The sequence below is a fragment of the Bubalus kerabau genome, chromosome 20 (assembly GCF_029407905.1).
Source record: "Bubalus kerabau isolate K-KA32 ecotype Philippines breed swamp buffalo chromosome 20, PCC_UOA_SB_1v2, whole genome shotgun sequence".
In the NCBI taxonomy this organism is placed as follows: Eukaryota; Metazoa; Chordata; class Mammalia; order Artiodactyla; family Bovidae; genus Bubalus; species Bubalus kerabau.
Window position 1 is genome coordinate 13,287,501 of NC_073643.1, and position 23,530 is coordinate 13,311,030.

Below are 23,530 nucleotides of genomic sequence, written 5' to 3' on the forward strand. Positions count from 1 at the left end.
TTTTATATACATGTCTCTTATTAGATATATGATTTTCAAATATTTTCTCCCATTCTGAGAATTGTCTTTTCACTTGTTTTGTGTGTGTGTGTGTGTGTGTGTGTGTGTGATTTATTAATTCATGTTCGACTGCACTGGGTCTCCGTTGCTGTGCATGGGTTTTCTCTTGTTGCCGCGAGCGGGGCTGCCCTGTTGCAGTGCTGAGGCTTCTTACAGCACAGGCTCCCCTTGGAGCACAGGCTGCTCTTGGAGCACAGGCTCTGGGCACATGGGCTCGCAGGGGCTTGGTTGCCCCACAGCATGTGGGATTTTCCCAGACCAGGGACCGAATCCTTGTCCCCTACATCGGCAGGCAGATTCTTAACCCGTGGACCACCAGGGATGTATGTCCCTCTCTTCACTTTCTTGATGGTGTACTTTGAAGCACAGATGTTTTTAATTCTGGTGAATTCCCAATTTATGTATTTTTCTCTTTTGTTGCTTATGCTTTTGGTGTTATACCTGTGAAACCATTGCCTAATGTCAGAAAGATTTACTCACATGTTTTCTTCTAAGAGTTTTATAGTTTTAGCCTCTGATCCATTTTGAGTTAGTTTTGAAATCAAGAAGTATGAATTCTCCAACTTCATTTCTCTTTCTCAAGATTGTTTTGGCTGTTCTGGGTCCTTTGAATTTCTGTATGAATTTTAGAACCAGTTTGTCAATGTCTACAAAGACCTAGCTGGGCTTTTAATAGGGAGTATATTGAATCTGCATGTCTGGTCTGGGGAGTATTGCCCTCCTAACAATACTAAGTCTTCCCACCCCTTAACAGGAAAATGTCTTTCCATTTATTTAGGTCATTTTTCATTTCTTTCAGTGATGTTTTGTCATTTTCAGTGTATAAGTCTTATACTTTTTTGTTAAAATTATTTCTAAGGATTGTGTCATTTTTGATGCTTTGAGAAATAGATTCTTCTTTATGATTATTCATTGCTAGTGTGTAGAAATACAAAGTTTTTTGTATTTTGACCTTGTACCCTACAACCTTGCTGATACATTACTTCTAATGGTTTTCTAAATAGAAAGATTGTGTCATCTGCATTTAGAGATAATTTTACATCTGCCTTTCTTTTCTTTTTCCTGCCTAATGGACCTAATAATACTCCAGTTCAGTGGGCTTCCTTCCCTGGTGGCTCAGACGTTAAAGAATCTGCCTGGAATGCGGGAGACCCAGGTTCAATCCCTGGGTTGGGAAGATCCCCTGGAGAAGGAAATGGCAACCCACTCCAGTACTCTTGCCTGGAGAATCCCATGGAGGGAGGAGCCTGGTAGGCTACAGTCTATGGGGTCGCAAAGAGTCGGACATGACTGAGCGACTTCATTTTCACTTTCAGTGTTGAATGGAAGAGGCAAGAGTGGGAATCCTCACCCTAGTTCTAAAATACACAGATGAAGTTGGTGTCTGGACATCCTTACCTTGTTCCTGATCTTAAAAGGAAAACAGTCTTTACCTTTAAGTCCAGTATTAACTGTAGGCTTTTTGTAGCTGTCCTTTATCAGGTTGAGGAAGTTTCCTTCTGTTCCTAGTTTGCTGGTTTTCCTCATGAAAGAATGTTAGATTTCATTGAATGTTTTTTCTGCGTTATTTGAAAGGACCATGTCCTTTGTCCTTTTTTTAAATTCATGTATTTTACATTGATTTTTGTATTTTAACTCCAAAATTTTATTTCTTATTTGACTTCTTGCTTATTTTGGAGTGTGTTGTTTAATTCACACGTATTTTATTTATTTATTGTTGGCCACACCGTGCAATTTGTGGGATCTTCGTTCCCCAACCAGGGATTGAACCTGAGCCCTCAGCAGTGAAAGCACAGAGTCCTAACCACTGGACCACCAAGGAACTCCCTGTTCTGTCCACTATTTAAAATGACATATTGAGTGCTCGCTTCGGCAGCACATATACTAAAATTGGAACGATACAGAGAAGATTAGCATGGCCCCTGCGCAAGGATGACACGCAAATTCGTGAAGCGTTCCATATTTTTATGGAATGGGGAGGGAGGAGGGAGGGGGGTTCGGGATGGGGAACACATGTATATCTGTGGTGGATTCATTTTGATATTTGGCAAAACTAATACAGTTATGTAAAGTTTAAAAATAAAATAAAATTAAAAAAAAAATGAAAAAAAAAACAATAGTAACAATTACCTTAAAAAAAAAAAAATAAAATGACATATTGAAATCTCTAGTCTTTATTTTTTTGAATTTTTATTGGAATATTTACATTTACAGTGTTGTGTTAATTTCAGGTATACAGCAAAGTGAATCAGTTATACATATATCCACCCTTTCTGTTTTAGGTTCTTTTCCCATGTAGGCCATTACGGAGTATTGAGAAGAGTTCCCTGTGCTCTACAGCAGGTCTTGCTAGTTACCTATTTTATATATAGTAGTCGCAGTCTCCCACTTGTCCCCCACCCCTTATCCCCTGCTAACCTGGTTTTCTACGTTTGTGACTATACTTTTGTTTTGTAAATAAATTCATTTGTAGTCTTATTTTTTAGATTTCACATGTAAGCAAGACCATATATTTTTCCTTCACTGTCTGACTTACTTCAGTCAGTGGGACAATCTCTGGCATCCATGTTGCTGCAGATGGCATGACTTCATTCTTTTCTATGGCTGAGTGCTATTCTCTTGTCTACGTGTGCCGCCTCGTCATCCCCTTCTCTTGATGGACATTTCGTTCATGTCCATGTCCTTTCTATTGCATGTACTTTTTGAATTACGGTTTTCTCCAGCCCTAGTGGGACTGCAAGATCATGTGGTAGTTCTGTTTTTAGTTTCTTAAGTAGCCTCCATAGTGGCTCTACCAGTCTCCATTCCTATCAACAGTATAGGGTGGTGGTCCCTTTTCTCCATACCCTCTGTAGCAATTTACTGTTTGTAGACTTTCTGACCTTTCTGACTGGTGATACCTCATTGTAGTTTTGATTTGCATTTCCCTAATAATTAGTAAATTATTTTGCATGTGCTTTTTGCCCGGCCATCTAATCATTATTTCTGAATGATCGATTTCTCCCTTCAATGCTACCACTTTTGCTTCGTGTATTTTGGGACTCTGTAGTTAGATATTTGTATTTATAACTGCAGTTAAACCTCGTTTTCAAAGATATTTTACAGCTTTTACAGGGACAAGTTTTTTCTTATTTTATATTCTTTTTTTCCGATCTTTTTTTTTTTTTTTTTTTTTTTTACTTTTTGGCTGCACCTTGCAGCATGTAGGATCTTACCCAACGAGGACTGAACCTGCACCCTCTGGACTGGAAATGTGGAGTCTTAACCAGTGGCATGCCAGGGAAGTCCATTCTTATTTGACACTCTTGAAGATTGCCAGGGTGACTTAGATGGCAGAGGTTTTTTTTTTTTAGATGGCAGAGGTCCTTAATTATTGAACAAAGTGAACGAAACTCAGAAACTTATGGCAAAAAAAATGGATCCGGGGAGAAAGTTAAAAAAAGAAAAGATAGCATGAAGACATCCTTGTGACGGAACTGTTCTGTCTCGACTGTGGTGGTGTCATGGGTATCTACATGTGATAAAACTGTGTAGAAGTAAATACAGATTATGCATGTCAGCTTCATGGGGTCTGAATGAGACTGCTGGGCTGCATCCACCTGGGTCTCCTGCTGTGACATGGTGCTGTCGTCGTGCAAGCTGTCACTGTTGGGCAATTGGGTGAAGAGTATACTTGGATTCCTTTGTATTTTTGTTGTTGTTGTTACAGCTGCATGGGAATATAGTTATTTCAAAATAAAAAATTAAAATACATGTTCTCCCCATTCCTTACATAGGGAAAAAAAATACCCTCAGACATATTTGGGTGGGTCTGTTTCTAGGTTTTTTAACATTGTTCCATTGATTTGCTGTGTATCTCCCTACTAGTAACACGCTCCCTTGATTGATATAGCTGTCTAGGAAGTCTTAATATCCAGTAGAGTAATTTCCCACTTTATTAATCTTCAGTCTGTGTCCTTTATCTTTCTATATAAATTTTCAAATAAACTTGTCTGTATCTACAAAAATCATGGCTAGGAGTTTGATAAGAATTGTGTTAAACCTAATAGATCATTTTTGGGAGAACGGACATATATGTTGAGTCTGTTAATTTATGATTGTGATTTATGCCTCTCTGTTTATTGTTATCTTTGATTTCTTTCATCAGTATTTTGTAGTTTTCAGCATACAAGTTCTGTATGTGTTTAATTAGAGATTTGCCTGTTTCACTTTTTTGAGTAATTGTCAGTGGGATTATACTTTTAACTTCTGTTTCTACATCTTCCTTGTTAGCCTGTAAACATGTGATCAAGTTTGGAATTCCCTGTGGTCCGGTAGTTAAAACTCTACACTATTTCACTGCTGGGGGCTCAGCAGGTTCAACCCCTGGTCAGGGAACTACAAAATCTCAAAAGCCGCCTGGGGCAGCCAAAAAAAATGTGATTTTTATGTGTTGATTTTTAGCCCGTCACTTTGCTGACTCACTCATTAGTTCTAAGAGTTTTTAACATTATAGATTCTTTGGGATTTTCTACAAAGACGGTCATGTCATATGCATATGGGTAGGTTTTACTTCTTTTCTGATGAGTATGCCTTTTACCCACCGTGTTCCAGCCACCTTCCCGTGTATGCTGAGGTGCAGGAGCCCTACGTGTACCTGCAGAGCAGCCAGGTGGAGGTCCCCAACCTCTACCTGGGTGTGCCCACCAAGATGGCCATCACACTCGTCAATGGCACGCTCCTGCCCACCCGCTTCCACTGGGGCAAGGTACGTGAGCCCACTCCATCGGGCCCCACCCTTGCAGCTCTCAACCCCAGAGGCCCATATTGAGGGGCACCCTGTCCCCCAGACACCACCCAGAACAGATCACTGCCTCCGGGGGCTGACTCTGTAGCCTGCCCCGTGTGCCAGGGGAGATGAGGCCAGGTCTCCATGCATCAAAACCAGCTACCCACTGTTCCCCATCACCCTGGACCTCCCAGGGCAGCCTTTTGTTAAGTCCAGGGAACCCCCTGACAGGCATGAGATCCATCTAGCATGGGCAAGGAAACGAGAAGGGACCTGTGGTTTATCCCCACCTGGGAGCACCGTGCCCTGCGGGTCTCACTGAGGGCCCCCAGTCAGCAGCTTCCCCAAAGCATGCAGCTGTCCTGATCCCTCTGTCAGGACCCAGGTCCATCCTGGAAGCCCAGCCCCTCACCTGCCCATGTGTCTTCCAGCTTCTGGGGCTCCAAGAAGATGTCTGCACAGTGAAAGTCTCCCCGAGACGTGGCACGCTGGGCCCCAACGAGGAGCGCCAGCTCAGCCTGGAGTTGACTGCGCATACCCTGGTGAGTGTGGAGCCCCGGGCTGCATTGCCTGGGGAGGCCCCTGGCTGTCTGCATCCATGCCAGCCAGGAGGTCTGCCTCAGACCCCTGTCCTGGGCCAAGCAGGGATCAGGTTTCTTGCACTGGGGTCTGGGGCTCCATTCCTGCTGGGCCTGCTCTCTAGGGACACAGGGTCAGGAAGGCTGGAGCAGGCTGGGATAGGCCCTGAAACTCCTGAGCACCACCCTTAGCCCTCGCCAGCCATCCTCTGTGGCACAGGTGGGCCCACCTTTCCCCCTGCCCAGAGATGCCCCTGTGCTGGGTGCTCCAGCGGCGTCTGACCAGTACCCTGGTTCCTCAGAAGAAGGACACAGCTTCTCCTGGGTTCAGCCCACAGGAAGGCCATCGGGCAGAACGTGCTCAGTCCTTGGGGGGGCTACCAGCTATCCGTTTGTAGTTCTTGTGGAAAAAGAAGCTTCTTCCTCACAAGGACTCGCAGACCCATGTCCCAGTACCTCTCTGGGGAGCATGGGGATGTGGGCTTTCTTGCACAGCTGAGCCTGAGCAAATGAGTGGGCCCTGGTCTGGCCCAGAGCAGACCTCACGCAGGAAGGGTTTGAATTCTGTGATAGCAGCTTTATTGGAATAAATGTGCAGCTTCTCCCAAGATCTGCTTGGCAGGGGTCTCCTTCAGGCGGGCACGCCCAGATGTTGGGAGCCAAGTCACAGCCAGGAGCTCTGAGGAAGGGGCCAGGCCTCCTGAGGGTCTGGGGATGGTGGCCCATTGGAGGGGCTGGGAGCCCTTCCACAGAAATGAGCCTGGACAAGGCCTTTAGTTGAGCCCTCCCGGCTGCCCCCTGTGCTGCAGGAGGCCATCTGAGGCCCCTCTGCCAAGGCCCACCCTGGGTCTTACCCAAGGTGAGAACCCCTTTCCTACAGGAAGCGGTGACCAACCTGGCCCTCCCTTGTGACGTGTCAGGCATGAGGGAACCACTGGTTCTGGGCATCTCAGGGAAACCCCGGGGACTGCAGGTAGCCATCGGCGTCTCTAAGGAGGACAGTGACGACAGGTGAGCCCAGGGCCGGGCCTGGGGGCTGGGGCGGCCGTTCAGAGGAGCGGCCTCGCTGTGGAGCCAGCCTCTTCCAGTTGATTCCCATGGCCAGAAGACCCCTCACAAACTGTGGGGAGAGACCCCCCCCCCCGCCCCATCCCTACCCTCTGGGTGGTTGTTCTCCATTCGCCAGAGGCCTGGTGTCCAGGTGCGGGGACAGCAAGGGACAGGGCCGTGGGCAGCTGGGAGACATGCCGGCCTGCCCCTGGCCTGGGAGAGGCGGTGGCGGGGGACACCCGTCTTGGCACAGAGGGTACATCTGTGGGACGGCTTGCTTCTCGAGGAGGGCTTAAAGCCTGGTTTCTGGGCAGCTGGGCACCTCCAGCCCAAGGTGGCTGGCCGGGCAGGGCTGAGAGTGGCACATAACTGGTGCCCACGGGCTTGGGCAGTGCTCCCAGCACAGAGCTGTGGCCGGGCCACCCCGAGACACTCCACCTGGACTTCGGCTCGGCAGTGCCACTGCGGACCCGTGTGAACCGCCGGCTCTTCCTGACCAACTGCTCCCCGATACAGACCCCTTTCACCCTCGAGTTCGAGTACTTTGGGAGCCCCGTGAACAGCCTGAGCCAGAAACCCAGCCCGTAAGTCCGGCTGTTTTCAGCAACTGTTTCCGGGGAGGACGTAGCCAGGGGGTGTGAGTCGCCGGAGGAGGGTGTCCGCAGGTAGACGTGGACAAACGCAAGAAGTAGGGGGCTCTGCCTGCCCGCCTCCCAGGACTTGAGAGGAAAGCGGGACATGTGGCCCTTTCTGGTCAGCCTGGGCTGCCAAGGCGAGGGCTTTGGATAGACCAGGCGGTCCTGGGGCCCTTGGATGAGGAAGAAGTTACTGTAGGTGGAGGCAACAGTGGGCAGAGGTGGAGTGAGGCATGTTGCAAAGCTGTAGCTTGAAATCAATCACATTGGAAGTATGTATATCCCAGAAGTTAGCTCAGCTTGGCAGCACCCCACTGCAGACACCTCCCCTCAGGTCTCCTAAGGTAGGGGCAGTGGGGGGCAACTTCTGACTGCTGGGGGTGGGGGCTGCCACGAACAGTTCCTTAGCCATGAATTTGTCAACTGCAGAAAGTTAGCACGTGCAATGGCGGGATAGATGTCCGCAGGAGACTAGAGACGGCCTATTGCAGAAGGTTGGGTGAAGGCTGGGAGTCTGGACTGGGTCGGCATCCCGGGGTCACCAGGGCACAGAGCCTGTGGGTCAGGGGTCCCTGCCCTGGAGCACTCCTGATTTTGTTAAGACTGGCAGGCAGCCTGCCGCTGAGATGCTTCGGGTGGTAGGGTGCCGAGGGAGCGAAGACCACAGGTGGAGGTGAAGAGGAGCCCTGACCGGCTCTCCACGGGAGGAGAAGCAGGGCCACCTTCCTCTGCTGGAAAGCCGAGGGGAGGGGGATGCTGGTTGCCTGGGGAGATGGGTGAGGTCTGGGCAAGGGCCTGGATGGCTTGATGCAATTTCCATACCCCTCTTGTCAAGCCCCGACATGCCTCCCACCCTGCTGAAGACGGCACGGATGCGGGAGCTCTTGGCCAAGCGCGAGCAGTGGGGTAAGAGCCCAGGCCCGGCCAGAGCAGAGTTTTGTGGGGCCTTTGAGGATGTTGGCCACCTGCTTCAGGAAGGGGACCCTGGCCAGAGAGTCACTCCTCAGTGTCCTTTCTAGTCAGGTCCCTGAGATGGCCATGGCTTCTATCGAATAGCCCCCCCTCTTTAGAACACGGCCACCTTCTTGCTAAGGAAGAGGGCCTGTGCACAGGGTCTGGCTTTGATTTGGGATGGGTGGTGGCTGGTGGCTTAGGAGTGAGGGCTCCCACTTGGCCTCGTGGCGGGTGAGAGAGCTGGACCCTGGACCCCAGGCTTGCAGGAGGAGAGTCTCTTTAGGCGGACCAGGGAGAGACTGCAGGGTGGCTTGTCTGGTTCGGTGCTTTGCTGACACTTGAGGGTTGGGACCTCTTTCCTCCCCGGGGGGGCTGCATCCCCATTCCTGGGTCTCACTGCAGAGTTTATGGAAAGTATGCTCTCCCACGGGAAAGGAGCAGCCTTCTTCCCCCACCTCTCCCGGGGCGTGCTGGGCGCCCACCAGAAGCTCAGCATCGACCTCACTGCCTGTGCGAACATGTGGGGGGAGTACTGGGATAGTCTCATCTGCACGGTAAGCGTGGGCGGGCAGGCGGGCGGGCGGCCTGGGGCACAGGGACCCCACCCTGGCCCCCACCTGCAGGCTCACTCTCCTCCAACACCCAGCCCTCAGCCTCACAGGTCTCACCAAGTAGAAAGGTGATGCCCGCTGAGCTCGGGATGGGCCTTTGCGCTGGGGAGCAGCCCTGGGATTCCTGCAGGAGGGGTCCCGTGAGCAGGAGAAGCACCAACATCTTTGCCCATGAGGTCCCCCTGAGGCTGGGACCATACTTAGGAGGGCTGAGGAGTCAGATGGGCTGCCTGCCCTGGCCAGAATCTGAGATCCAGAGTGGGCAGTAAGCATGGAAATGGCATGGCCTCCCAGAGTCACAGCCTCACCCAGGCCTTGGTGAGGCCGTCATTCATTCCCTGTCAGCCCATTCATTGACTCCATCATTCAGCATGAACTGAGACCTTATATGTACAGGTTCCTGTGTGGTCCCCTGGACTGTGGGGGTACAGGGGTGAATAACACAGCAGACCACCCCAGTAGGGAGCTCCTAGTTTAGGATGAAGGGGTGAAACATGCTCCAAGTCCTATGTCATTTAATTATTGCACAGATTTTCTTGAACTGTTTAGTAAATTGGACGGGTGAGTTATGGTAGTTATTTGCTTTAAATTGTGCTCTATCCAATGACCAAGTGGTGATCACCTTAATATACAAAGGGTTCTTAACAATAAGAGGGGGTGGCACAAGCATCTCAAGGGACAAAGGGTCATAATAGGCAGTTCAAGAATGACAGCTAGAGATGGCCAGTGAACATGAAAAGTACTTCATCAGCACTGCTAAAGGGGAAGACCCTGGTGGTCCCGTGGTTAGGACTTGGCATTTCCATGGCAGGGGGCCCGAGTTCAGTCCCTGGTCTGGGAACTAAGATCCACAAGCTGTATGACGTGGCCAAGAAAAAAGAAGTGAGAATGAAAGGCACCCTGAAATACTGGTTTTGTGAGATGAGCAAGGTTTAAAATTGTCAATGGAGGTGCAGGGAAGGGTGCCCATGGGCAAGGGGGGCTGCTGGGAAATGTGTGCCCTTCAGAAGCACTTGTGCAGGGCGCTGGGGACGCACATTTAAAGTCGCCCCAAGGAAAGAAGTGGATACACGAACAAACAAGTTTCATACCAGGCTTCTTTTTCTTCTCAGCATTGTTTATAATAGAGGGGGAAGAAAGGAGACAGTGTAGACATGTGTCCACCAGGAGAAGATCAGATAAAACGTTAGGCTACATCCATACTCTGGGATTCCCACAGCCAGTTAAACAATGCCGTAAACCTTCATTAGTAAAATTATTGTATGTGGTTAAAAGAAAAAAAGATTACCAAAACGAAAGCATGCCCACAATGCCCCTCATTTATGTGTGTTTTATGCACACAAGTCTAGACAGTTCTAACTGAAATACAGCGAGTCATGCTGTGGGGTGGGATAGGATTATGGGTGAAATACAGTCTATGTTAAATTTTTAAAAATAAGTGATTTTGATTAGCAGAGAAAGTAATTATTTCCATTTAAAAGATGAAGAAATTTCATCCAAAGGGCCATAAGAGGCCAAAGGCCATGAGGGTGGGAGACAGTGGTCCCGAGTGCAGATCCTGGGCTGGCTGGCTGGAGGAGATGAGGTGCCCTGGGGATGCGGCAGCAGCTGGGGATGAGGGACAGAGGATTGGTGTGCGTCTGCAGGTGGGAGGCCTGCCTCCCGCAGTCATCCCGGTGCACATGGCGGTGGTGGGCTGCCCCATCAGCTCCCAGAGGACCACCTACTACACCACTGACCAGACCCAGAGGGAGCCCATCATCAGGTACCTCTCCTTCCCCACCGCCCCTCCGCTAGCCCCGCCTCCATCCCGGCTGTCCACACCGACTCATTGCTGCCCAGCTGGCCCAGTGCCACCCAGCTCGAAAGCCCCCGGCCAGGGCTGCCCCAAAGGAGAGAGGCCTCTGGGGCATGGCCGTGATCTGCACATCTCAGAGGGCTCTGGGAGGACAGGAGTGAGCAGTCGGTGTTGCCCGACGTCAGGGCCACGCTCGGGGCCCCTCACTGGGGTTTCTGTGGTTGGTCAGGGCGGTTGGAGAGTGGGAAGGCGGGTGACTGGGCCAGTGAGCAGCCCTGGGTCACAGTTCACTGAGGAGCTGTGACTGGGCCAGTGAGCAGCCCTGGGTCACGGTTCACTGGGGGGTCGTGTTGGGGTGGGCCTCCAGCCCTGGGGCTCTGTGACTCCAGGGTGAAGACAGGGTGAGCCTCCTCCCTGCCCAAGCCCCGGCCCTCCTCTCTGAGGTGAATCGGCCTGCGAGGTGTGCGCTGATCCTGGTCCCCTGCCTCCAGGTTCGGCACCCAGGTCTCTGGAGGAGACCCAGTCACCCGGATCCTTCGCCTGAATAATTCCAGCCCCTGTGGTGAGACACTCATGAGAGAAATTGGGGCTCTTGCTACAGGCTGTGCCAGGTGGGGGCCAAGATGGGAGGGCAGCTAATGGCCCACAGCCTGGACCCTGGGGTCCAGTGGGCCTGAGGTACGGAGAGAGGACCTCAAGGGCTAAGGGGGAGTGGCCAAGCCGGTCAGGGGTCGTCAGAGCCACTTCCACCTTGAGGCTAGGACTTGCCTTTGCCTGTGGGACCTGGTGTCTTCCACTGTGCCTGGGCCAGACGCCTGCCCTGGCCACATTCACTTGGTGTTGGACAGAACTTGCAGAGGACACCTTTTCCTTTCAGCCAGCAGCCCCTGTGCCGCTCGCTGGGAGCTAAAGGATGGAGGGGGAGAAGGCAGGGGCTGCATGGGTGGGAGGAGCTGGGAAGTCAGCAAATAGGCCAGAAGAAAAAGCGGCTGTAGGGAGAGCACAGGGAGGCCTGGATTTGTGCATTTGGACATGAAAGCCGGTCTTGGGACCCGGAGGACAAGGGGTGATGGAGCCGACGGCATAAGCCTGTAGACTTGAAACAAGAATTGCCTGGAAGTGACATTAGGAAACGAGGCCCCCACCAGTCTGTCTGGGAGAACTGGTGGCCCCTGGGGCCTGCAGGGAGTGAGGCCCAGGCAGGAGTCATCTGCTCTTTCCTTACTCCTCACCCCTTTCCCCTGCATCTGCCCCAGACATCCGCCTGGACTGGGAGACCTACACTCCAGAGGACAGGGAGGACCGGCTGCTGGAGCTGCTGGTGTTCTATGGGCCGCCCTTCCCACTACGTGACCACGCTGGGAACGACCTCCTGTACCCCGAGACCCCGGAGAGCAGCGGCTCCTTCTGGTCCCCAAGTCCCTCCGAGTCTGAGTCCAGCCGTGAAGCCACCCCATCTGTGAGCAGGGGTGGCGGGTGGGCTGCTGGGCCAGGTCAGCGGGTCTCAAGCTGAGCCTCAGTGACTCCCTTGACCATAGGCCGAGGGCAGCTCCAGTGCTGGCGCCCCCCAGAAGATCATCTCGGTCATCCTGCAAGGGCACGAGGGGGTGCCCTCTGACCACCTGTTCTCCATCAGCCCCAAGCAGGTGGTGAGTGGGTGGGGCTGGGAGCTTCGGGGAGCGTCCCCCGAGCAAGGCTGGGGAGGGGGGCGGTTGTCCAGCGCTGAGGCTGCTGTGTCTGCCAGGTGGTCCCTGCGGGGGGCAGCAGCACCATCCACATCTCCTTCACACCCGTGGTGCTGGGCCCCGGCGTCCTGCACAAGGTGGAGTGTGTTGGCTATGCCCTGGGCTTCTTGAGCTTGGACGATGAGGTGAGCGCTCTGGGCCTGGGGAGGGCTTCCCCCCACCCCACCCCATCTCACCCCACCCCTCAGGACTCCAGTGATGGGGCCTGGGCTTGGTAGGTGGAGAGGGAGCTTCCCGGCCGGAGGCGCCGCCTGCAGGACTTTGCTGTGGGACCCATGAGGCTGGACCTGCACGGCTACGTCAGGCCGGCACAGTGAGTCCGCAGGGCCGCCTGGCCCGCCTCCTGCCCCTGGTGGGGAGCAGCCTCCTTGGGCGCTGCTGGGGACCAGCCTGGGCCTTGGGAACAAGAGGGTGGGCACGGGAGGGCGGGGCCGGCCAGGGGCAGGTGAGGCCCGGAGGCCCATCGCGGGCTGTCGCCGGCAGGCTGAGCGTGGAGTGGGACTACGGTGGCAGCATGGTGTTCTGGCAGCAGGCCAGCGACCTCATCCCCGAGCAGCCCTGCGCCGGGGTGAGTGTGCGGCCACCCTGCCCTCCCGCGTCACCCGGGTGCCCCCCACCAGCCCTCTGGGGGCAGAGCCTCACAGTCTGAGTGCCCCCTTCCTGCGGCTGCCAGGTGCTGAGTGAGCTGGTGACCACCCGCCACCTGAAGCTGACCAACACCACGGAAATCCCTCACTACTTCTGGCTCCTGGTCTCCAAGCCCTTCTCCGTTTCTCAAGAGGGGGCGAGCCGCAGCCACCGGGCCCTCAGCTGGAAGCGGGAGGGTGAGGAAGAGATGGCAGCGAGGGGCAAGCAGCTGGTGCTCCACCCACAGGAGAACATGCTGGTCAGTGGCAGCATCTGCAGTCCCTGCCTGGGGGCGGGGGGGGGGGGCACACTCCTGGGCTGGGGGTCACCTTCCTCTCACGTTCCCACATGTGTATGTACAGACAGCACGGCCACAGAGTACCCCACAGGGCTGCACTCAGACACAGACATCGGTAGTATCCAGGCCCCGCCACGCCCTATGCACTCAGGGGCCAACTCCCCAGACAGACAAGACTCCCTCCAGCGCACGCGCGCACACACACCCACACCCACTGTCCCACCCCCCGCCCCCCGCCCCCGTCTCACACCCACACCCCACCATCCCACACCCACTGTCACACACACACCATCCAGCACATATACACCATCCCACACACCCCCACCATCCAGCACACCTTCTGCACAGGGGTCTCCACACGTAGATATGCCCAGACCTATCGGATCACACACTCAGGAGCCCTGGATGCACCAGTCTGCCATCTCCTCTGCCCGCGTCCTGGTCCTGAGAGCACCACGTGGCACAGACCCTCCCCGCTCACCTGCCCTCTTGCAGGGTTTCATCACTGTTTTTCCATAAACATAAGGCACACTGTTCCCAGGACCCCCTCCAGAGATGAGAAGAAGGCCAGGGAGTAGACTTGTGGAGCTAGGTCCACAGACCTAGGTTTGGGAGCCACGTGTCCAAGGCCCTTCCCGTGAGGCCTCAGTGATACCTCAGCCCTCTCCCCACAGCCACCAGGGTGACCCCTGAGCAAGGCTAAGCTGACTTCGTGTCCCAGGCTGGAAACTCAGCTCGGGCCCCTCACTGCCCTCAGGACAGACACAGGCCTGCCCTGGGCCTGTGGGCTTGCACACAGCCCTGGTCACCCGAAGGGAGGACAGCTCCATTCCTTTGGCCCCTCAGCTCCTGACAGCTGCTGGGCATGGAGCAGGGCCTGCAGGCCATGCTGGGTCACAGGCTGAGAGGGGACCAGGCCGGGCCTGCAGGAGGGAAGGGTGGAGCCCCAGGTGGGCAAGCTGCTGCCCGCCTCCAGCAGCCTGAGGTGATGGCTTGCCCACAATCTGCTCAGGTGAACGTGTCCTTCTCGCTCTCCCTGGAGCTGCTCTCCTATCAGAAGCTCCCGGCTGACCAGATGCTGCCCGGAGTGGACATTCAGCAGAGCCCAAGTGGAGAGAAGCAGATGGTGTTCACACAGAACCTGCTGCTAGAATACAGCAACCAGACCTCACAGGTGAGTCCCCGGCCTGGCTCACGTGTTAAAGAGGGGTACCGGGCTGAGCTCTGCTCAGGTGGAGTCAGCAGAGGACTGACCCCGATCGTCTGGCACGTGGAGAGATGGGGTCATCTCCATCCTTACTGGCCTCGGGAGCTCAGAGCCAGGTGGGGTGCTGGAGGGTGGAAAATCAGGGAAGGCTTCCTGGAGGAAGAGGCGGCACGTGAAGCCTGCACATTGTTTAATGGAGAAAGCAGGGGACCAGGCCAAGGGAAAGGCCTGACGATACTGAAGTGAGCAGCTGAGGGATGCCTCTGGGGCTTGTCTGGGACTGTGTGTGCACCAGGTGAGAAAGCCATAGGCCTTGTTAGGTGGGCTGTGACAAGCTCCACACTCCAGCCCCGCAAGCTTCTGAGGAGAGAGGCCAGGGGGAAAGGTGAGAGGGCCCAGAGCCCAGGAGGAGCAAGCAGAAGGCTGGATAAGGGGGGCGGGTAGGCAGTGAGGTGACCCGGGCAGGGAGTGGAAACCACAGCGCTGGATCAGGGGAGGAGGGAGCAGACGGCGCCTCCCTGGCCGCTTTCCTGCTGGAACCCCCCAGTGGCGGTGCTGCCTGTAGGCTCCTCAGAAGCTGCTGGGCGGAGGGCTGGCAGGGTCTCGCGTCCCTGCTGCTACCCTGGGTGGCCGGCTCTGTCCCCAGGTGGTGCCCCTGCGGGCCGTGGTGGCCGTGCCTGAGCTGCAGCTCTCCACCAGCTGGGTGGACTTCGGCCCCTGCTTCGTGAACCGGGGCCGGGCCCGGGAGGTCTACCTTATGAACCTGAGTGGCTGCCGAAGCTACTGGGCCGTGCTGACAGGTGTGTTAGGCCCTCCTCCCCAACTCTGCTAGACTGAGACCCCCAGGAAGGGGCCTGTGGCCCTGTGCTGATGGGCCAGACCCCCTGGGAGTTGCTGCGCTGACGGCCACTTCCCCCATCAGAAGTGCTCCCCCCCCCCCCCCCCCCCGGTGGTGGGCAGCAGCAGAAGCACCAGGAGGCGGGGGTCAGTGCCGCAGGCGGTGCGTGGAGCTGCCTGCGCGTCCTCCCCATCCTGCAGGCCAGCAGGAGCCAGACAGGGACCCCGTGGCCTTCAAGGTGTCCCCAAGCAGTGGGCTGCTGGAGGCACGACCGGTCAACGCACCCCCCACCTCTGTCACCCTCCAGGTTTCCTTCACCGCCAGGTATGACCCCCCACAGCCTGGCTGGCGCTGCCCCCCAGAGCCCTGGGCCAGCACCCCTCCTGATTTGAGCCCCGGCTTCCCACAGGAGCTGTGAGCTGTACGAGTCCACGCTGGTGGTGGAAGGCGTGCTCGGGGAGAAGCCGTGCACCCTGCGGCTCCGGGGCCGCGGCTCGTATGACGAGAGACATGCTTCACCCCAGCACCAGCTCTGAGGCTCTGCCCTCAGCCCCCAGTCCTGGAAATAAACATGGCCCGGAGCTCTGGAGCGGTTTACTGGGCATGGGCCTCTGCTGGGGGACCTCTGAACAGCTCCTGGGATGGAGGGACCCCTCCAGGCCTGCGCCTTGTCCTCAAGGCTCATCCGAGGGTGGGTCTGCCGGGCGGAGACCAGGGCACTTCGTGTTCAGATGGAGCAGAGGCAGGACCAGCCTAGTGAGAACTGGCCCCGCGGAAGAACCACAGGCACCGAGGTAAGACCGCGCGTTTACTGTGTCTGCGGCACTCCCCATCCACAGCATCTGCCCCCAGGGACCACACAGCGGCCTTGTGGGCTGGGTGTGTCTTAGCCAGAGGGGCCTGTCTCCGCACCGCTCCTGTGCTGGGGCATCTGTTCATGTTGTGTGTGCTCACATCAGCTCAGGTGTCGTGACTTGCCATCCCTCCTGTGTTGTGGCACTGCTGCGGGAGCTGCAGCTCTGCCCTGGGCCGCCATCAGTTTCCAGGGTATTCAAAGACAGCGGCGGCTCCCATGCCAGTCCCCATGCACATGGACACCACCCCGTAGGCCCTGGGGAAGGAGACACACAGGTGGGGTGGAGGCTCGGCCGCCAAGCTCTCGCCGGGAAGGCTGAGAGGACGCCAGACCTCAGGGTGTGTGGGCCCCAGCCTGCCCCCCAGGCGCGCACAAAGGGTGACAGATGCCTACTGCAGGCCAGGATCCCCTGTCTCCTCAGCTTGGAGCATGTGGGGGTACGTACACCTCCCCCTGACGCCCCCACGGGGCCAGCCTCACCTCTTCCCGCGGCGCTTCAGCTCGTTGAGCAGCGTGATGACCTGTCGAGCCCCCGTGCAGCCCAGCGGGTGGCCCAAGGCCACTGCACCCCCCAGAGGGTTCACCTTCTCAAGGGGGAGTTTCAGCTTCTCCACGCAGTACACAGCCTGGGGGGAGGTGGAGCATCAGCTGTGGACCCCTCTCTGGTCCCCTTTGCCCTTCGCCCCCTGGCTCCAACTGGGGGCCCCAGGCCACACTGCAAAACAAAGGCTCACCTGACTGGCAAAGGCCTCGTTGATCTCAAAGATGTCCACATCATCCACGGTCAGCCCTGCAGGCCCGGGGGAAAGACCTGAGCTGACCCAGTGGCCCCCTTAGTGGGATCCTCCGTCTCCCCAGGGGCCCTGCCCCATCCATGGCCTGTAGGCTGCCTGCTATGCCTGCCTTTCTTCAAGATGGGTACGTGGAGCCTGGCTGGGGGTCAGGGTGCTGGTCTTCACCCCTCTTCACTCTGCAGCACCCACAGGACCACCAGGCTCCTGTCCCCCATCTGCCTCAGGCAGCAACAGCACGAGAAGCAGGCGTTGGATCCCAATCTCGGGGTTGAAGGAGCCATCTTACCTGCTTTCTGCAAAGCCACAGGGATGGCGTAGGCAGGACCAATGCCCATGATGTCAGGTGGAACCCCAACCACTGCATAGGACCTCAGGACCCCAAGGATGGGAAGGCCCAACTCTTCTGCCTTGGACCTCCTGGCCAGCAGGATGGCAGCAGCCCCATCACTCACCTGGCTAGAGTTTCCTGGAGGCAAAGCACAGGGTTAGGGGGCCCTGGGGGCCATGTTGAGGTGGTCCACACCTTCCCCATCCACCCTGCCTGGTGGCTCCAGCACCCAGAGGAGAACACCCAGCGTGGAGCAGCCCCGTCTCACCAGCCGTGGTAGAGCCCCCGTCCTTAAAGGCGGGCTTCAGCTTGGCCAGGCCCTCCATGGTGGTGTTGGGGCGGATGCCCTCGTCCTGGGCCACGGTGATGCTTTGCTCTGTGCCCTTGTCGTCACGGACCGTGGTGGTGACAGGCACGATCTCAGCCTGGAAACAGCCCTGTCTCTGGGCTCTGGCTGCCCTGCCAGCACCGTGGACAGCCAGGCTCAGGCTCACATGGGGTTACTTTCCTTCCTGGGGTCCCTCCCTGACGCCCCCACCCGCTGCCCTTTGGGATGGATGTGCAAGCTCAGGCTGCTAGATGCAGGAACACACTTACCTAGGGGAGCATGGAGAGGGCCTGGTGCGGCCCCCTACTACCCAGGGAGGGGGAGCCTGGGCGTCACAGGCCTTTCTGGTCATCAGCCTTACCAGATCCTCCAAGGGGGAGGTTTGGGCAGGGGGCTCCCCTCTGAGCCCTTCACCCAAAAGGGATTAAGCCAGCCTGAGGCTGGAGCCCCAGGAATACTCGTGCTGGCTTCCGTGGACTTTCTGTTCCCTCCCGCCAGCCCAATCCCATCTGTTTCCTGTTTCCACATATTTATAATGACACAGGGACTTTCCTGTGGTCCAGCTGCTACAACTCCGTGCTCCCACTGCAGGGGGCCCAGGTTCGATCCCTGGTCAGTACATCCCACACACCACAACTGAAACCCAGCACAGCCAAATAAATATTTTAAAAATGATATACACTAAACTACTGGAGGAACCTTAGAATTTAAACTGTAAAAGCATAAGGCATTTTAGGGTGATTGTTGCAATCATATGCAAAGGCCCAGCGGCATTCCCAGGGGAAGAAGCCACAGCTTTTACCCGACTCTCTAGTGAGAGTTTGAACCCAAGTGGCTAAGAATCACTGCCTCAGAGAGGCCCACCTGGCTGGAGACCACTCCCTCCACATCCCCCTACAGGGGGAAAGACACTCAGTAAAACTATAATGGGACGTAGTGCTAAGTGCGCGGTGGCGCCATCCCTGGTCCACCTCCCTGCCTGGGGGGGAGAGGCTTAGAAACCACTTGCTGCCCAGCAGTAGCCTAGGGTGGGTCCATCTGACACCACCTGTGTGCTAAGTTGCTTCAGTCATGTCTGACTCTGCAAGTGCATGGACTGTAGCCTGCTGGGCTCCTCTGTCCATAGAATTCTCCAGGCAGGAATACTGGAGTAGGTTGCCATTTTCTCCTCCAGGGGATCTTCTGACCCAGGGATCGAACCGGTGTCTCATGTCTCCTGCATTGGCAGGCAGGTCCTTTACCACTAGCGCCACCTGGGAAGCCCACTTAGAACAGCCTCAAAAGCTCTTTCTCCAGCCCTTTCAGCGTCTCACCCCAGACAGCACTCACTTTTCCTGGGAAGCCAGTGCAAAGGTATCCTGCTTCTCCCGGGAAATGCCAAACTGCTCAGCCACATTCTCTGAGGTTATCCTAGAACACAGACGGGGAACACTGAGTCTGTGTGGGGCCCGGGGCTGCAGACGGGGCGGGGAGACCTGTGTCTCAGTGACACCAGGCGCACAGGCAGGAGTCACCGTAGTTGGGACTTTAAGCGTGTACACCAGAGACCAGCACACAGGAGGGCCTGGGTGGGGCGCCAACTGGCCTGGCCAGCTTCTCCTGCACCTCAACGGAAACTGCTTTCCTGTGAGGAGACGAGGACTCCCAGGTCCCCATGGGAGGCCACACCCAGCTTTCTGCTCCCCGGAGCTGCAGCCTCCCCCCACAGGCCAGCGCCATAGCAGGGCCTCTGGCCCAGGCTTCTGGCTTTCCAGGCTTCCCTCAGAGAGGCTTCCCTCGGAGATGGTCCCCGGCTGTGGAGGCAGCCATGCATCCCCTCACGCGTCCTGTGGAGCCAGGACTCGCTGCCCACGGTCCCGGGGTGGCACTGGCTGCGGTGCTCAGTGGCTCTGCCACTATGGCGCCTCTGACGCCACCCTGTCAGGGCCCAGTGCCCTCAGCGGCATGGCTGGCATGCAAATGCCTCCCACTTCCTCAACTTGAGGCCAAGGTTTTGGGGTGCAGCTGCCATCAGGCCTTGTGTGGCTGAGCCCCTTAGGGTGGGGGTGATAGGCTGGGCCATGCTTGGAAACCCAGGGGCACAGATGCACTGGGGGCTTCAGGAAGTCCCGTCCCCAGAGGCCCTTCAGAGCAAGCCAGGCCAGAGGCTGGGGGGCCACAAGGGGATCCAAGCTCCTGAAGCCCTGCTCCAGGCCAGGCAGGGAGCTGAGGCAGGTACTCACCCCATAGGAATCAGGCAGTCTCTAGCCTTCTTCTTCTCCACCAGGCGTGAAGTAATATTTCCAGGGTTCCCTCTGTCAGCTAGGGACATGGATTCCACCCTGAGGAGGAGGAGGTGATTAGCAGGCTCCCCACAGACAGCTGGGTGCCGGCAAGCGCTGGGAAATAGCCGGGGAGCCCCGGGCCAGCCAGGCAGAGCTGGGGATGCAGGGCTGCTGAGCCCCGCCTCCACCCCGACCCCCAGACCACCGCACAGTCCACGCGCCCAGGCAGGGCCTCACTTCCCTAAGACAATTGCTCCGTCAGCCAGCGGCAGTTCCCAAGGAAAGTGGCCTAGCGTTGGCCACAGTGGGGAAAACACGTCTAAGGAGCCCAGGCCCTGCCCTCAGGGGCCACAGATCCAGAAGAGAGAAGAGACCAATATTCTAAAAGCCACATGTCAAAGAGCAAGCTGACTTGTGTGGATGAGGAGGTGCCAGGAGCTGAGGGGAAGGCTGAGACCTCGAGTTAGTGTGGTCACAAAGGGCTTCCAGGACGTGGCAGAATATAAGGCTTCAAAGGGTGGTAACACATAACTTTGCATGCTTTTCATGCGCCCAGCACTATTTGAAAAATCCTCCCAAGTATTAAGAGCGCTGTGAGCAATGCCAGGCCCAGAGAAGCTGAGTTAACTTGTCAGTGGGGACCAAATTCAGGTAGTCGGGCTCCAGAGCCCACTGCCACTTACAACATCCTGAGCCACTCGTCATGAGCAAAGGCTGAGGAACAGTCAACCTGTGACACGGGGGACTGTCCTGGCCCAAACCCTCAAACATTGTAATTTGGTCTTTCACGTGCTGGGGACTCAAATTCCCCGTCAAACCCATGAAGGCTCCAACCTTCTCCTCAGTCCACACACACCCCCATCCATCGTCCAGTGAGAGCGCGAGAAGCCCAGGGACAGCCTGGTCAGTGGCCTTTGCCCCACCAAAGTCCCTGAGGTGTCGTCTCTGGGTTTGCTGACACGGGCAGTACAGCCAGTGCCAACTGGCAGAGCTCCAAGATGGCCCAGCAGGGCTCCGATGAAGAAATGCTCTGGAGAGGAACTGAGAGGCAGAGGGAGTGGGTCAGTATCCTGGGGCTGCCGGCCCCTCAAGCCTGCCGAAGCCCTGAAGGGGCCTGCGCTCCCAGCACCAGACGCCACCCCAGCCTCCCCTCCCTGGAGTGCCACCCAGTACACGTGGGGCTCCGTGGGCTGCAGCTGAGGGAGTCACAGCTGACAGGGACCAAAGCACCACAGGTCTGACCGTGTCCCTCAGAGCCCAGGAGGCAGCGGAAGTTTCCACCTTGGACAGGGCGAGGGGGCAGACAGCCTGTTAAATGAACAAACTAGTTCTAGAGCAGGCAGCTGTCCTGGGCTTTTTGGGAACCAAAACTGCTTTTTCCATTCTCAGCAACCATCACGAATCAACAAGGGTTGCCACAGACGGGAACCCAGTGCTGTGTCTTCTCCAAATGCTTGCCCACATCTCCAGCCTGACAGATTCCAAGAAAAGAAAGCTCTTCAAAGCCAGTTTCCCCTAGTGGTGAGAGGTGTGAGCGGTTCCCAAACAGCCAGAACTGGGGGCTGATTCTAAGCAGAATCTGTAGGAACCAACTGGCAGCCAGCTGCCTGAAAGGGCTGGAGGGAGAAGCATGAACTCATAGCCTCTGAGAATTCAGGAGAGAACATTAGTTTCATTGTTGCAAGTTGGTTAATAAGCTCCTGCAGAAAGAAATTCTTACCCACAAGCCATGCCAATGTCATAAGACCCATTTCTGATGCCACCTGCAACAAAAGCATTTTATAAACATCTTTCCCCAGAGTCCATCTGTCTTGGGAACAGGGGAGCCTCTTCCCCACCTGGTCTCTAAGGGGGACTCAGCCCCAGCCTCCGAGATGGAGACCCAGGAGTGCTCAGAAAAGGCTCGGGGGCTGCAGTGGGGGGCTTTCCTCCATGCTTTCTGTGGGTACGGTCCTCTCAGAAATTACTACTTGCCCTGCAGGCAAGGACTCTACTGACCCAAACCCATGGAGCCAGGACTAAGGCCAGGTCGTAGCCACGGGTGCCTACCCAGTCACAACTTACCAGCGATGCTGGCCACCGCCTGGAGCCCCGACGAACACTGCCTATTGACAGCTGACAAAGGCACAGTCTCCGGGATGTCACTGAAACAGGAAGCAAGAAAGTCAGCCCCCCTCTCTCTGCCCAGCACTCAGGGAAAGCAGGCCCGGGCTCCTGGCCAGCCTGACTGCCCCTTTGTGGGGGAGTTGGGGGAAGGTCGGACAGAAAGACCAGGGGAACAAACAGGCAGCCCTGCCCGCACCCCAGGCGATTCACACTGGGCAAACCCATCTCTGCAGGCACTTGCGCCCCAGGCCCCACAAGCACATGCCCTTCCATCCAGTGATTCTCCTCAACCAAGGCCAAGCATGGCCCAAAGCAAGAGAAGGCTGGCTGGGTCTTGTCTTGGCTTTGAAGGTTCAAAAGTGAAACTGTACAACCCTCTTTCTCCTAGAGCCAGGGTCTCCAGCCCTCAGAGCATGGGTGAGTACCAGTCCTTGGCCTGTTAGGAATCGGGCATCGCAGGAGGCGGGTGGCAGCTGGTGGCCATGCCCATCGCCTGCACTACCGCCTGAGCTCCGCCTCCTGCCAGATCAGGCACAGCCTTAGATTCTCATAGGAGCTCAAACCCTTCTGTGCATGAGCATGCGAGGGATCTAGGCTATGCGCGCCTTCTAAGAATCTAATGGCTGACAATCTGAGGTGGAGCGAGTCAGTGAGGCTAGGGTGGGGAGTGGCTGCAAATACACATCATTAGCAGAGAGGTCTGACCACGCACGGACCATAACAAATCAGCTGTAGATTCATATCAGAGCCCTATCAGTGAGTGGCAAGCGACAGTTAAGCCGCATCTGGTGGCAGGCTTTAAGTCAGAATCTGACACTTCAGTCCGCCTGTGGCTCGCCCATTATTTTATTGACCACTTCCGTCTGGGCCTCTTTCCCACACTATGCACCTGTCTCAGTTTTCGTAAAGCCCACAAGCTAACCCTAGCCAAAATGAGTAGAAAGCAAACGTCGCTGGAGAGCTTCTTAAAAGGTGGGAAGACCCAATGATGAGAGAGCAGAAGATTCCTAAGACTGCCGACAAAAAAGAAAGCTGCATTTAAAAGAAAATACCAAGAGTCCTAATTAAATTATGGGTTCATTACAACAAGTGACTCACATTTTCCAAGCGTGCTTTGTAACTGTGGTGACCGGCCATCCAACAAAGCTAAAAAACCTTCAAAACTGCTTCACCACATGGAGACCAAGCACCCTGCATTAAAAGACAAGCCTTTGGGACTTCCCTGGTGGTACAGTGGGTAGGAATCCGCCTGACAATGCAGGGAACACAGGTTTGATCCCTGGTCCAGCAATATTCCACATGCCTCAGAGCAACTAAGCCCGTGCTCCACAACTACTGAAGCCCATGTGCCTAGAGCTCCTGTTCCACAACAGAGTAGCCCCCATTCGCCACAACTTGAGGAAGCCTGGGTGCAACAATGAAGATCCAGCGCAACCAAAAGTACAGACAGACAGACAAGCCTTTGGCATTTTTACGAAGAAAAAACTCAAACATGAAGAACAGAAGCAATTGCTGAAGGCTACCACTCACTTCATCAAACAGACCTGTACTGAGAGCATCATTCGTAGCGGCTAACCTTACAGCTAAAGTTAAGAAGCCCTACTGGTAGAGTTGATCCTGCCTGACATCTGTTGTGAACTTTTACAGGAGAGGCTGCAGTTTAAATGGTGGCACGTGTTCCTCTT

General features: G+C 55.7%; 2 protein-coding genes and 2 non-coding genes across 8 annotated transcripts in view; 2 read left to right on the top strand and 2 right to left on the bottom strand.

The window, feature by feature from the left end:
• Positions 1-15,791, top strand: part of DLEC1 (DLEC1 cilia and flagella associated protein) — an 89,655-nt gene extending 73,864 nt beyond the window's left edge. Inside the window, exons 20-37 of one of the 2 annotated variants that reach the window (XM_055558596.1) lie at positions 4,654-4,807; positions 5,260-5,370; positions 6,287-6,417; positions 6,849-7,040; positions 7,927-7,997; positions 8,448-8,599; positions 10,303-10,421; positions 10,946-11,016; positions 11,711-11,913; positions 11,993-12,103; positions 12,199-12,324; positions 12,418-12,512; positions 12,683-12,767; positions 12,873-13,085; positions 14,137-14,298; positions 14,978-15,131; positions 15,370-15,493; positions 15,579-15,791. In XM_055558596.1, coding sequence (XP_055414571.1) covers positions 4,654-4,807; positions 5,260-5,370; positions 6,287-6,417; positions 6,849-7,040; positions 7,927-7,997; positions 8,448-8,599; positions 10,303-10,421; positions 10,946-11,016; positions 11,711-11,913; positions 11,993-12,103; positions 12,199-12,324; positions 12,418-12,512; positions 12,683-12,767; positions 12,873-13,085; positions 14,137-14,298; positions 14,978-15,131; positions 15,370-15,493; positions 15,579-15,705 — 2,401 coding nt within the window. In that variant the 3' untranslated portion in view covers positions 15,706-15,791. The remainder of the gene's footprint in view (positions 1-4,653; positions 4,808-5,259; positions 5,371-6,286; positions 6,418-6,848; positions 7,041-7,926; positions 7,998-8,447; positions 8,600-10,302; positions 10,422-10,945; positions 11,017-11,710; positions 11,914-11,992; positions 12,104-12,198; positions 12,325-12,417; positions 12,513-12,682; positions 12,768-12,872; positions 13,086-14,136; positions 14,299-14,977; positions 15,132-15,369; positions 15,494-15,578) is intronic. The other variant, XM_055558597.1, reaches the window with a different exon arrangement.
• TRNAE-UUC (transfer RNA glutamic acid (anticodon UUC)) lies at positions 1,810-1,882 on the bottom strand. The gene has a single exon. It is a non-coding gene; the product is annotated as a tRNA-Glu (tRNA).
• LOC129635639 (U6 spliceosomal RNA) lies at positions 1,921-2,027 on the top strand. The gene has a single exon (XR_008706399.1). It is a non-coding gene; the product is annotated as a U6 spliceosomal RNA (small nuclear RNA).
• The window catches only part of ACAA1 (acetyl-CoA acyltransferase 1), a 30,855-nt gene continuing 17,058 nt past the window's right edge, over positions 9,734-23,530 (bottom strand). The window contains exons 4-13 of one of the 4 annotated variants that reach the window (XM_055558600.1): positions 21,804-21,883; positions 21,460-21,502; positions 20,574-20,780; positions 19,698-19,796; positions 18,805-18,885; positions 17,416-17,606; positions 17,106-17,285; positions 16,760-16,815; positions 16,506-16,651; positions 9,734-10,264 (exon numbers count right to left, since the gene is read on the bottom strand). In XM_055558600.1, the coding sequence (XP_055414575.1) occupies positions 10,105-10,264; positions 16,506-16,651; positions 16,760-16,815; positions 17,106-17,285; positions 17,416-17,606; positions 18,805-18,885; positions 19,698-19,796; positions 20,574-20,780; positions 21,460-21,502; positions 21,804-21,883 (1,243 nt within the window). In that variant the 3' untranslated portion in view covers positions 9,734-10,104. Of the gene's footprint in view, positions 10,265-15,964; positions 16,281-16,505; positions 16,652-16,759; positions 16,816-17,105; positions 17,286-17,415; positions 17,607-18,804; positions 18,886-19,697; positions 19,797-20,573; positions 20,781-21,459; positions 21,503-21,803; positions 21,884-23,530 lie in introns of those variants that run through there. The other 3 variants (XM_055558602.1, XM_055558603.1, XM_055558604.1) reach the window with 3 other exon arrangements.